Source organism: Enoplosus armatus, chromosome 14, assembly GCF_043641665.1.
Source record: "Enoplosus armatus isolate fEnoArm2 chromosome 14, fEnoArm2.hap1, whole genome shotgun sequence".
In the NCBI taxonomy this organism is placed as follows: domain Eukaryota; kingdom Metazoa; phylum Chordata; class Actinopteri; order Centrarchiformes; family Enoplosidae; genus Enoplosus; species Enoplosus armatus.
In genome coordinates, this window is record NC_092193.1 from 3,571,874 (window position 1) to 3,585,878 (window position 14,005).

The following is a 14,005-nucleotide window of genomic DNA, read 5'->3' on the forward strand; positions in this document are numbered from 1 at the left end:
CCGTCAGATGCTTTGGTGTGGAAGCCAGGAACATGATCAGGTGGCCCTTTAATCACTGTATTTCTGGTATGAAATCACCACAAATGGACAGTCTTTGGGGGAGGGGGAGTTGAGACTGTACCCAAAATAGCTAACAGCTCTCACTCACTTATTTTTTCACTCTTGGGGACTTTTATAACTTCAGCATTTAGACATTAACAATGCAGGGTGTGAAGGAGGTATCACCTGTGCAATTAAACCACAGTGAGCTCCAACATGGCAAAGAGGTTACAAGATACACTTCAACATGCTTCCAGAGGATTCAGGTGTGTTTGCTAAGTGTCCACGACAGACATACAGCTAGGTGGGAACGGCAGCAACACCACTGTATACTTAGGCTTGACATTAGTTGTGTGTATACTGTGTGTATGTTGTGGCCTTGTTTCTGAGGGTATTCACCATTTTGTTTCACAAAAGCTTTGACAAAAGAAGAGAGAATGATGGAGTGAATAAAGTGACACCAAAGTGAAACGAGAAGTCAAATATCTACAACATACTACGTTCCTGTACAGACTGTTGCAATAATGAATGTGTGTTAATGTTGTTTCTCTGTGAAGGTGTAGTCAAATAACTAATAACTCATTTCCAATAAGGTGGACAACAAAGTTGTGTTGTATTGTGATTATCATTTGAGCTGCAAACCCTAAAACATGTAGTGAGGCTCCAATATAGAAGAACATTGTATCCTATCAAAATAAAATAGTTGTGAAAAAGAAATCGATATATTTGAAGTTATTTGAGTCACAGTATTTCAGTACTTTGCGACCAAATGGAGGCAACACTGTGCAAATGTGCTGCGTGCACCTGTAACAGCACCTACATGAAAAGCCGGCTCCTGAAGACGAGTGTAGGGTGAGCAATAAGCCACAGTCCATATCACATTTGAATATTTTATTAGATAAAGAAAAATAGTTTTGGTTTTACAATTCAAACAAGGAAGTACACTGAAAGTCTGGTAAAAGACGCAGCCGTTGAAACAGCAAAAGAAAAAAGGAGAGAGATTCATCTCAGTCGATATCAAAGACAACCTGAATTTTATTATCGTCTGCCCTTTTTGTAGAATTGAATTTAATGGGCATTCCTCTGTGAATACAAACCATGACGGGTCATTGGGTTGGTACACAACAAGAGTGCCACAGGATGAATCATGATGTTGTCACTGAGCTAAACAGTACTTAAATACCTAACTGTTATTTAAAGAGCTTTGGCAGCCATGAGAGATGGTCTGTTACATTAATTTCTATTATTGTCTCAACAATAAAATATATTCAGTGGAACAAACTCAACAACTACAGAAACAGAAAAAGCAAGCAGCTCTGAAAATCACCGGAAACATTCACACAAGATGATATATTATCATTCAAATAAAATGTCTTTACATAAAAAAAAAAAGAATAATAAAAGAGAAAAGAAATTGGCATCACCCTTTAAACAGAGCATTTTAATATCGAGCCATAATCAAATACAGTTTTATACCACAATGGATATCCATCATTTGAAAAACAAAACTCACGCTTGCATGACAGTAAAGCACAATAGTTTGAGCATCTTAAGATGTTGGTTTACAAAATGAAGGTTTTCAGGACAGAGTAAACAATTACATTTTAACATGTTTAACAACTAGTTAGCAGGTTGTGTTGCAGAATATATAAACTTGTGGAGTGAATTTTTTCAAATAAACGTTATAGAATATAAATTCTGATCGTATCCACACTGACACTTTGGTACTTTCTGTGCTTCGACTAAAGAGCAGTTGTGCTCTGTCATTTCAAATACAACAATCAACTCACTTTAGTGATGAAAAATAAATACTCTTTAGGAATAATGTCCCTCTCCGTTGGCTTATATTTTAAGTTCCGTGCATGAACTGCCAAACATAAGGAGGATTTTCATCTTGAATTCTTCTAGTTCACTCCTGTTTCTTGAAAAACCTTCATGACAAAAATCAAGAACTTCTATACAAACTGAAAACGATGAAATCGTTGATGAAATCCAGGAAATCCCTTCACTGACAAAAAGCTTGAAGACATTTCTCCTTAATTGTGTTTTCACATAAAGGAATGCATGAAACGACCAAGAACGGCAGCGTGAATGACACAGATGACATTATCAGGTAAACACGGTTGAGTGCAGCTGGTGGTGGATCTGCGTAGCTTTGTGTGCACCTCATCTGACCTCAAAGAAACTTGCTGGTAGCGAGACCTGGCTGACCCGCCAAGGTTTTTTCGTAATCTCTGTTCTTGAGTGGTACATTTTCAGGAAGCACCTGTATTTCCTCTTCCTGTTCCTCTTCTTCAGCTGGCGCTCATTGGCCGGCTTCGCCCGTGCACAAAAAGCAACAGCAAGCATAGTGTACACGACACTTGAGTCTTCACATGCAAAGAGCACAAGATAAGAACAAGAGCGAAACTAGCAAGCTCAAGCTGTTCAAATTCCCCCGGGACGCTTCTGAATTCGGCGTAAACCGGGCCTGAGAGAGCCGAGAAACAAAGACGGCCAAAGCAGTTTTTGTTCCAGAGTTTTTTCTTTTTTTGTTTTGCTGTAGCAGTTTGTAAACGGCACTGTCTTCAGCCCGCGACCACAAACAGCCGCTGCTACTCGGTTTTGTGGCAGTAAATGTCCTTTAGTGCTTTCAGCTCTTCAATCAGCGTCTTGTTTTGGTTTTCCAACACAGCCACGCGGTTTTCCAGACATTTGACGTACTCTTTCTTTTTCCTGCGGCACTCACGAGCTGCCTCCCTGGAGAGGAAAGAGGGGGAAAATATGGTTGAGTTGCTTGATGAAAATATAATTTAGACTCCAGACAAAATGCAAGCCATGCACAATCCAAGAGAGCAGATGTTTTTAGGGCTGTGAGGCTCAGGTGTCATTAGTAAACATTCATGTTCATTTCTTCCCAGACAACCGTGCTGCAGCATTTCCCTGTCAATCATGAACAATCTATAAAAGCAGTATTCTGCCGCTTTGACCTTTGCACTACTTATAACTTCTCACTTTGGCAACCAAAAAAGTGTGAACATCAACTTCCAGACTGCCGGTCAAAGTTTCTTTTCATTTCAGCGCATGAATTTGGAAATCATTTAAAGCACAGCTGTAAACGATAACTTGTTGTTTTATGCAAGGCCGTTAGCCTTACATGGCTATCTCAGTGACTGCACTTTTCAATTGTTGTGCAATGAACACAAGCTTATCTTCTCTCCACAAACAGTTACATACGCTAGTAACCATAAGAATTACGAATGAACCATGGTTATTTCTTTACATGTCCTGCTACTGGCACCAGCTCCTACCTGTTCTTCATCAGTCGGACCTCCCTTTTGCGGGTGATCTCTTCAGAGTGCTGTGATGACGGGCTCTGCATGGTGCCAGGGGATGCAGCCATCACGATGCTCTGGGCCAGGCCCGAGTTGGGCGAACGCAGCTGGTAGGCCGGTATGTCTCCTGTGGCAGCTATGGGGGAAGATGGACAAAAGCATTTACTAACTTTTTGTTTCCCTTATTTATCTTTTATAATAAAAATGTGATCCATGAAAGGAAACAGGGACATTTTTCTTCAGATTAGACTATTCAATCACACATTGTGTTTCTTCACATTTTACCCTTAGAAATACAGTCAACACACAAGTATTTCACCAGAGGATGTTAGACAGCAACTTCAGCCAAGAGCGCTTATCCGCTCTCCTTCCTGCCTTAAAAGATTAATTTCCTCTGACCATGCCTGTCCTTGTGACCAGGTATGTGTTCTTAAATGACCCTATTTCTTCTTAAATTTAATGGGTGTTTTTTTGTTCTCTTCTTTGTGTCTCTGTATTACTTGATGCATTACCAAGCAAGAAACAAAACCCTTGTCAGAATCTTAAAGCTTTTTAAGACATCACTTACGCTGCAGTTCCTCTAATGGCCACGAGATGCTGGCTCAAAAAACGAAATAAAACACACCAAAATCCCAGCGACCCCAGACTTCTCTTTTCAAACACAAAGTCATTTTTTTCCCCACATGCTAAGATCTTTACACAGCAGAGCAGGTGTCAGGAGTCCTTTTATTTGAACTTGTGTGCATTAATTAGTCATTTCTGCTGCTGAATTACTTCATTTGTGCAGCCGAATGAGTAATTTATGCTCTAGGATTAGTGTCAAGTGGCTGCAACAGTAGAAATTGAAGTTACTGTTTTCTGTGGCTGCTCTGGTCAGTTAGGGAGGAGCTCCAGTGTTAGCTGCAGACTAGCAGATGTGTTTCTAAATACTGAATTTATTCCATCATATTAATATCGTTAGGTTATCACATTTAATACATCTATCCTTTGATGTTCTGGCCAGTGTTGGCTGCTATCAGTTAGGTGTACATATATAACTGTGTAGCCTAATACAGTTCAAAATAAACAGTTAGTTATCAAGCTAATCTACCTGAGCCGCTTGGCTTTAATGCAGTTTTGTTATGATTATGAGGACGGTGATACATGGACCTACTTTGGACTTAAACAACATTGTGTTATCTTTGATATCCCTAAAACATATGGTAAAATGAAACAACACTGGCTATCATTATCGTCTGTTAATTCATGCATATATATTATTAACTCAAGTGTTGATGAAGCACAAATTAGATTCTTCTCCTCCTGAGACTTGCCATAGGTCTCAATAGGTAACTTCGGTTGTGTGTTTGTGCAGTGATGTTGTACGTTTACCACAGTGTGAACCGCTGTGTGCTACTGATAACCGGTAGTTTATTGTGTTCAGTAGAAGATACAGACACAGATTCTGGAAAAAAGCAGCTCGCTGCATGTGGTTTATGTGCTGTTTGAGTTGAGTCATCAATTAGATGACTCAACTGTTAACTGCTCTGCCTGCTGTCTCTCTCACCATTTCAGTTTCTCTTTTTCACTTTGTTCCTGAGAAGTTTCTATCTCCCCCCCCTCTCCACACACACACACACACACACACACACACACACACACTCATTCAAAAAGAGACACAGCAGGTGTACACACACAGAGACACACACACACACAGACACACTCTTTCTCTCTCATTGTGATAACAGAGTGACTCGGGCTGTGCTGACGTCAGTGTGTGCGTCTCACTCGCCTGTTTTGCATTCTCTCTTCCCTGCCTGGCCTCTGTTCCAGGAAACTGGAGTGACGTCAAACCGACGACTATCTTGCCCCCCACCCTCCGCCCCCCCACCCCCCACTGGCACCCGCCCCTTTACTTCTTACCCCCCCCCCCCTTGCCTTTCTGCCTGACAACCACTGGAGTGGTTCAGAGGGCAGACTTTGTGTATGCGTAAGTGTGTGTGTGTGTGTGTGTGTGTGTGTGTGTGTGTAACAGCGGGTTACAGACTGACAGGAACAGAGTTGAGCAAACTAACCAAACGCTTGTTGACCTATTAGGACTCTTTTCTCCCCCTTTTTGTTTTTACAACACAACCCTGGACTGTCATAGTGCTTTTCCTGTGTTGAAATGGGAAAGACAGCTGTCTTATCTGTGGCAGGTCTCCTCCTCAATTTCACAATACATGTAGTAAAAATCATTTAAAAGTAATTCAAATTTCAGAAATATTTCTCGGCAGGAAAAGGATTTGTTCTGTACAGTTGGACAAATAACAGATTTGCTCTTGCAGTTGGAAAAATAACCACAAAAACATTCTTTTCACTTTGCAGGTGTAACTTTAGAAATACTTAAAACCCTTATTGTGAAACACAGTTGACAACATATGCAATACATGCATAAATATACTAAAAGGCAGCAAGAGTACAAGATGTAGACTTCACATAACATAAAACAAACATGTATGTAAGAGAAACTCTACCTGACTCAGTCTCATCCCCAGTCACAGCCATCTCTTGCTTCCAATAATCCAGCACCACGGTAGCAAAACACCTCAGCACAGAAACACTCGTCTTCCTTCTTGCTTTACTAGAACCTCTCTTTCTCCTTCTCCCTTTCCGTCTCAGCTCTCTGAATCAGAGTGGTCACTCATCAACTTTGCAGCGCGATTACAATTACAGGCATTGACATCACAATGACATCACTCCTGCCCGCTGAAGTCAGTAAAACACCCTGGATTAGAGTTCCTCCCACCCTCCCTCCCCCCCCGCGGATCAGAGACTGAAGTAGAGAAACACAATGTGAGCTGGGCAGGCAGAGAGGGAGGGAGGGAAGGCAGGAGAGGGAGCTGAAGGGGGGGGGTTGGTAGTGGGGCTGTATTTTTAGCACTAGTGACGCAACTAGAGAGACGCTCAACAAACAAGAGGATATTGTGTCCCAAGTGGCTGCCGTGCAAACTGTTGAGCACCCTGATTGGAGTTATTTTGTGTGTGTGTTCGTGTCTTAAAAGAAAAGAGGAGGGATGACAGAGAGAATAAAGGTTTTAAATCATTAGTTTAAAGTAATCCACTACTCGTGTTGTTGAATTCTACAGCATAACAGTAATTTAACAAAGCCTGCTGTTGTAAACACTGAGTTATCTGATGGGTAAATCCTCCGCAACACAGGAAGTGAAGCTTTTTACATTGTCGGTAACAGCAATACCAGTTTCTTTGGAATAAATAGGCGGAATAAATAACGGTTGTGAAAAAATGAATGCTACCCACAGAAACTAATGTGGTAAAGGTGCAAAAGAACCACTATAGATGAAAACTTACATGAAAAGGTACTTAAACATAAGTCATCAATGAGTCAAAGTCAAATCTAATGAAGGTACACAAATGATTAGAAGAATAGATAAAATAATTATTTTAGTGTTACTCTGACGTTATTATCATGAAAGCAAAAAAAGTCCAATTTCATCTTCAACTTCAGTTTCACTTCCACGGAGCGTGGTACTGAGGTTTTGACAGCAATTGTTATCTTAAAAATGAGTGTGTCACAATTTTGAAGCATGAAAACAAACGTTAAAGCAGATGTCAGTAGAAGGTTTTGAGTGTATTTGAATGTCTCTAAAGATATGAACGTAGATAGAAGACTGAACTGATCTGGATTGTTTTGGGCTGATCGTTCAATCGCTGATACGTGTGTTTCGATTATGTGTTTAGATGTTTTTGACCACAGAATTCGACCAATTTTTCATCCTCTCCGATTATAAATCTCTGCTCCCACTGCATGGTTTGTATTTACTGTTACAATCAGTCAGATCTTCTTCAGGCACAAACAGCACTAACAAACATCACCTCATTGCCTCGTTCATTTTTTGGATGTGCGTAAAATAATTGGCTATCAATAAAAGCAAAACTCAGGTGACTCCGCACAAAATTCCAGGTTTAAAATTGTGTTTTTACTATATTCACTTTAGACTGAAGCATACTTAAGATTGCTACCGGCAGTCTTCCACAGCATTCCATACTTGTCCATGTTTTAAAGCATTTTTCCTGCATTCCAACAACAACCAGAACTTTTAAAATCCTTTTGGTACCATGCAAAGGAACCAGAAAGGAAATAAAAGAAAACTTGCACACTATTGAAACTTGCTTGAGTAATGTAATCATAGTGTACGTGCTTACACTGATTGTGATTTGGCATTTTAATATGCTACTGGAAAACTCCAATATCAAAACTCCCTCGTTCGTACGAGCAACAAACAGAGAAAAGATGATGTGGATTTGGCTGCTTCTCCTTCACCAACTTGGAAAGTTAAAACCGTAACTCAGCAGTTTTATGAATCTAAGGAGCTTCAGTGTCGGCAGAGAACTGAGTTCATAATGTAAACAGATGCTGAGCACATACTGCTTCTTTAAATGCTTCACTGCCCAGTCTTTCTGGTCTCTCAGGTAGACCAACTTCCACTCTGCTCAAATGTTTCCTTGCTCCCACCCATTTCTGAGATCTGCCAGTTGAAGGATGGGTGTATACAACATGAGGGCAAAGTGCAAGAGCAGACAAGCAGAGATCAACAAAAACATATGAGAAAAGAAACAGAGGGATCTCTTTTCTAACACTTTTACATACAAAGAGCAGAGCAAGTAATTCATTCGGACCCAGGAGTGCTTTGCTGTTTGATCTGTCTGGATCTACTGAAGGATCCAGTGACTATTCCTCGTGGGCACAGCTACTGTATGAGCTGTATTAAAAGCTTCTGGGATGAAGAGGATAAGAAAAAAATCCACAGCTGCCCTCAGTGAAGGTAGACCTTCACACGAGGCCTGTCCTGAAAAACACCATGTTAGCAGCTTTAGTAGAGGAGCTGAAGAAGACTGGACTCCAAGCTGCTAACTCCTCTGCTGGACCTGAAGATGTGGCCTGTGATGTAAAGCTTGTGACTGTGTGCAACACCTCCAGCCTCACTATGTATCCCCTACATTTGGAAAACGCAAGCTTGTCAACCTCACCAAGAAGCTTCAGGGGAACATTTGCTCTCGTCACAAGAAGGCGAAGTGGGTTTTCTGCCGTACTCACCAGGAATGTATCTGTTATCTCTGCTCTGTGGATGAACATAAAGGCCACGACACAGTCCCAGCTGCAGCAGAAAGGCAGCTCGAGGTGAGTCGACAAAACATCCAGCAGAGAATCCAGGACAAAAAGAAGGACATGAAGGTCCTACAACACGACGTGGAGCTGGAACAGCTCTCGCACACAGCTGGTGACGCCTATTTTCTCTGCTGTCTCGATGAATCCACAGACTGGCTTAGCTCTGATACCCGTCCTCTTCAGAACTCTGAAGATGTGATGGCAGCTGTGTCGGAGGTAAGACATAAACTTCATGGGATTCTTGATGAGGGGGGGCCATAGATCTCACGGACAGTGACGAAGTAGATCTCCAGACCAGAGCTGAGTTCTTACAGTATTCATGTCAAACCACACTGGATCCAAACACAGCGCACACATATCTGCTGTTATGAGCTTATGAGCGATGAACAATTCTTCAGAACGACACTCGTTTGTTCGTTTTCTATGTGTATATTGTTATTTCCAGTATTCAGGGAGCTCCAAGGATAATCATTCCGACAAGGTCTTTCTGTTTATACTTTTAGGTTTAGGATTAAGGTGACGCTTATCCAGACTCACAGAGGCTGAATGTCACAATAAAACCAAGGAGGTCTCAGCAAGAAGAGGTAATTGTTAGAGAAGCCATCCAAAAACCAAAAAAAGCACAGATTGAAACCTCTCCTTTCCTCTACACAGTGGACAAGACGGAAGTGATGTAAACTAGTAAACTACTTTTGGTCTTCATACTATCCATATTGAAATCATATAGTCCTCACATGCACTGCATGGTGCTGATGGTGATAAATGAGCACATGTATGAGTCACTGGTATGTAAGCCTCCATTTTCTTCTGTGATGGTATTCATCTCATCTCATCTATTCACTCATTCAAGAGTTTCCTTTCAAACTAAGACGCCTAACATTTGACACCTGTTCTTACAAAATGACTGGTGCTAGTACAAAAGGTATGGCACTTGGTGCTGAAGAATAGTGTATAATAGGGGGGTCCTTAGTTGAAACAGCACTTTTACAGAGTGAAGTATTTCTGACGATTGAAATAATGTGTCATGTTCATTTTTAAGAATTTCACACATTTAATTTAATTTAAGTACTTTGTCATATTAAAAGCTCGAGTCCTACTTATGGTTATTTGCAGCTCAGAGTGAATTTCAAATGTTTTTCGGCCCTGCTGGTGATGGACTGGCCCCAGGACAAACTGTGTACTGTGGCTCTTAATACCCAGGGTTGTGGGTGTACCCTGTACGTTCTCTTTTACACAATCCCACAGTTGTTTTAGGTCTTAATCCCATGATTTCAATTGGGGATTATCATGTTAAATTTGATTAAATTAAATTAAATGTATGCACATTTATGTCACTGTAGAGGTGAATGTTACTGCTAATGCTGCCAGATGTTTAATGCTGATACCTGAGGAAATTGTCGATGTATTTCAGCACTGTATATAGCAGCACTTCCACACATTGTTCTGCAATTTCTAAACCTAAGAGGACCTGGAAATCACCATGTCCTTTTGCAACACCATTCCAAATGTTCTGGACATCGCATTTCACTAAAATCAGCTGACCCCTACCTTGGATGAGCACCTGTCCTCCCTGAATGTAGAGTTGCTGTGGGGAGTCTTCGGGTTGAGCCGCACACTGCAAGAACGTGGCTCCAGGCTGCGGGGTGGGAGAGCTGGCCAGAGTCTGGCCCCCCTGAAGGGCTTCAGCTCCGGGGCTGGTCAACTGGATGGCTCTTCCCTGACTGATCGTAACTGTGTGGGGGGGTCAGAGTTCAGTTATAACTAGGCTGCAGTCTAAATGAAATGGATTAGCAAAATGGGAGGAGTTTTGTGATGTCAGGTACCTCGGGTTTATAAAGCAAAGGTTTTACTCGTGTTTCTCATAGAGGTGAGGTGACTGATGGTTGGAGCACTTGTAAGTCTTCAATGGACATGAAACCCTGAATGTTTACTAAATAAATGTAGTATATTTATAGTGAATAGTTTATAAAAGTCAGCAGTGTAAGACTGTGTACATAAAAACTTCACGGGAGAAGTCAATCACAACTCCCAACTTGTAAAAAACATGTGATGCATGTAGCATTGTTAGACTATCCAGGAGTCTCCTGTATTGCTCGAACATTGAATGTGAAAAAGAACCCACATTTCCTTCCAGGAAATTACATTTTTAGGTGGACACAATGAACCGACAGCACCCTACATTTTAGAGCAGCAGACTAAGAAGGTGAGTTGAGGCCTGTTCATGTGTGTGCTGGTGTACTGACTGTATTGTCCTGAGCTGGTCTGGTAGATGGAGGTCGGCACTGAGGCTGCACTGGAGACCGCCACCTCCTCCTCCGTCTTCTCTTCGTCAATTTTAGGGACTGCCGGCGAATCGGATGAAAGCTCATTGAGTATTTTTCTATCGGAGAAGAGAATTCCAGAAAGTGATTCCACACGGAGTTCAACATTATTAGACTTTAACACTTTACAGACCATACGCAGTTTATCATGCTCTTGTTTACCGATAAGATGGACGCCTGGAGAGGATCTCCCGTCTTTTCTGGGTGTCTGCGACTGACTCGCCATCCTCCAGCTCTGCTACAGTGGCAATCTGGAGAAAACAAACAATATTTTAAAGTGGTGAGTAATAATTGGCAACACCTTTGGTGTTAAATGTAATTACTGAGGGGGTGTTGCTTTCTGCACGCAGACTTTCGTAAGTAAACTGGGGATGTGTTTGATACAACAAATGAAGAAGAAAGAGCAGGATGACGTCAAGGAAGGAATTGAAGCAGCATTTTATTTTGAGGCTTAATCTTTTCAACCCATCACAGGTCTCAACAGAGTCTTCAGTTTACTGTGTAATTGTAAATGTAATTATTGGTGAATGTGTGAGATAACCCCCTCCTTTCTCCAGGCACAATTTCACTGTAGCGTGAACAAACAGGTTTACATTTTGTCACCCAAATCATACTGTTGGAATGATAACAAACATGAATTTGACCTGGTTATTTGTCATCAATCGGTACGCTTTTATGACTCACACTGGTGCGTTGGTTGTGCATTACCAGCACAAAGGCTGCTCTGGCACTGTTAGAGGACAATATCTGTGCCAGACAAAGGACAAGTCTGATTAATGCCAGGTTAAACAGAGGTGTGTCCATGTCCATTTATTGAGAATTATGGGAGTGAAAGTTTGGCCTACGCTTTTTAGGTTTTATGCTTTCAAAGCAGAGGTTTATAAAAGCAGCACAATGACTGCATGTGTCATATTTCTGCTGCTTTTTAGTTTTGAATCTACACAGTGTGTGAAGTGTCCGGCTCCGGATCTAGAGATGAGCAAATATAAAACTTTTAACAAACTGGCTCAATCAGAATTGTGCTTTTTAGAATCAGTGACACAGGATATCCATTTCTATGACCGTGTAATTATTACTGTGACAGTTCAGCCAATACCACGATGAAGTCAAACTTGTTATTGATGAAACTCAGTGATGGTACAGAGTACTTTGAAATCAGTTAACAAAACCACTTTGTGGTTTACATCTGCTGTTTCACTGATTCGATCTCTTTCCTGACCGATTTCCTCGTAAAGATGAAATTACAAGGTAACCTGTGCTTTGCAAATCAAGCTGCACATGTGAGACAATCTGCTGCAAGATGTTTACTGGTACATATTTAATTTCCCATCCACAAACTGCTCTGTTCACATGCTGAAAATACTGAAACATCTGTGCGTCTACACAACAGTGAAACAATCGCATTATGACTTTTGGGCAGCGTCACACAGCTTCACCCCACAGGTCAGTGCTGTCTGATGTGTCTACAGTTTGTGGAGCTGTCCTCCTGCCCAGACACAACAACAACATCTCCTCAATGTGAAGGTTAGACTGATGAGCTTACACCTCAGCTCCTACTGCTGACATCAATCCTATTAACAGATGCACTGCATTAGACCACAAGCACTCCAGAGTACCTCCTACACATGGCACCTAAATCCTCATTCACCAACACACTACCTCTGACATCACGACCTGTAAACTATTTTATGACACATAGAAGCTGAAGCTTAATATGAGTACAAGTCATGGCTCTCACCTGGACAGTCTGGACTTGTGGTGACTGTATGACAGAGGTCTGAGGGGCCTGGATGACCCCTTGGACTTGCACCGTTTGACCGTCAGACAACTGGACAACAGCCACACCAGGAGAGTCTGCTGCCACCGACACCTGCGGGCACATATCGAGACATTCACGCCGAAATCCAGAGATGTAAAAACGACTTGTGTGTAATAACATTGCGTGTGGTGTAACAGAACACCGGCTAAACATCTCGTGCTGAGAAGCGTAACACTTGCCCACAAACATCCAAGTGTTGACACTGATGGCCTGCCGCACCTTCTCTGTCAGTTTAAATCGCTCAACACCGTACAAGAAGATGTGTGTGTGTGCACCTGAGGAGGGGCTGCAGGAGATGGACTGGCTTCACTGTGGTTCTCCTCTCCATCTGTCACTGAGTCGTTTAAGCTGCTGTCCAGCTGAGGCGAGCCTGAGGTATCCATGGTCAGTCACCTAGACAGACAGACGAGCAGATAATTAATACTACTCCTGCAGAGGCTGACAAAGGCCTTGCTTATACTTTTCTTATTTTTCTTCTCCAATACCATTATCAGAGATCACAAACGAATGATTGTCATTTTTCATGTGATTCCAAACTTGCCTTTCCCATAACTAGTTGGACACAGCATTTCGTCCACCTCTGATAGGGAGGATACTGGGATAAACTGGGATTTTCTTTGTTTTCTGAGTTGTTGACCACCTCAAAGTATTTATTGATTGTCTGTTTTAATGGAGAGTTTCATTGTCTGGTTGAAGGTTTGAATGCTGTCTCCAACAGGCCAAGAAAGAAACTCAGATGGGGCACGTGTTTGAAGTTGTTAACTGAAAAGTTGTCACTATTTAAACTAAAATATCTCCCAAAACAGCCAAACACAATGAACACGCTTTGAATTGAGTATCCTTTTATTTGTACTGTAGACTCCATGTTTGGATTTATCTGCCTGTTTTCTTGTGAGTCAAAATGATCTGTCTTAAGATCTCTGTTGGCACTGACTGTTTATTCAGCTTATGACAAATTTGTATTGCATAACACCCATTTCTCATGCTCATTATGTGTGGAAGTCAACGGGTGGGGCCGGCAGACTGAACTACAGGCATGTTTTCACATTCCAGGACAAGACCATTACAAACTCAAACATAATTTAATTAGATTCTTCATTATTTTTACCGAAGAAAAGCCGTAAAGAATTGGAGTGGAAACAAAAATGGCCAGAGAACCAGAGACGATGAACAACAGATATCATTGAGTTTGAAGGCTCACGAAGACCTGAGGGCTCACAAAGACCAGCACCACTGTCACCAGCCAGAAATGTTCAAAAATGTTCACATCAGGCACCCTCATGCACAACCACAGGGCCCCTGCTTGATAAAGATTTGTTCTAAGCAATATCTCAAGTGTCTCAGGTTAATGTTGTCTATTATC

At 41.6% G+C, this 14,005-nt stretch overlaps 1 protein-coding gene across 3 annotated transcripts; it reads right to left on the reverse strand.

Moving 5' to 3' along the window:
- Positions 1-915: 915 nt before the first annotated feature.
- Positions 916-13,025, reverse strand: crema (cAMP responsive element modulator a). Of its 3 annotated transcripts, XM_070918180.1 has the most exons (7): positions 12,918-13,025; positions 12,562-12,693; positions 10,986-11,074; positions 10,746-10,882; positions 10,051-10,233; positions 3,330-3,489; positions 916-2,778 (listed from the first exon to the last, which is right to left on the reverse strand). In XM_070918180.1, the coding sequence occupies exons 1-7, from the start codon at positions 13,023-13,025 to the stop codon at positions 2,634-2,636; spliced, it is 954 nt and encodes a 317-aa protein (XP_070774281.1). In that variant the 3' UTR covers positions 916-2,633. The 3 variants fall into 3 exon arrangements, with proteins under 3 accessions (XP_070774281.1, XP_070774282.1, XP_070774283.1); XM_070918181.1 differs by lacking the exons at positions 10,051-10,233; positions 10,746-10,882; positions 10,986-11,074; positions 12,562-12,693; positions 12,918-13,025 and adding an exon at positions 5,849-6,079 and having other exon boundaries at positions 3,330-3,522; XM_070918182.1 differs by lacking the exons at positions 10,051-10,233; positions 10,746-10,882; positions 10,986-11,074; positions 12,562-12,693; positions 12,918-13,025 and adding an exon at positions 5,849-6,062.
- Positions 13,026-14,005: the final 980 nt, after the last annotated feature.

Coding starts and splice junctions, on each gene's coding strand:
- crema (XM_070918180.1), bottom strand. CDS start 13,025: ATGGATACCTCAGGCTCGCCTCAGCTGGACAGCAGCTTAAACGACTCA. Junction 10,883..10,985: donor TCCAGGCGTCCATCTTATCG/GTAAACAAGAGC, acceptor CTTCTCCGATAG/AAAAATACTCAATGAGCTTT. Junction 3,490..10,050: donor AGGACAGGTGCTCATCCAAG/GTAGGGGTCAGC, acceptor CTTCCCCCATAG/CTGCCACAGGAGACATACCG.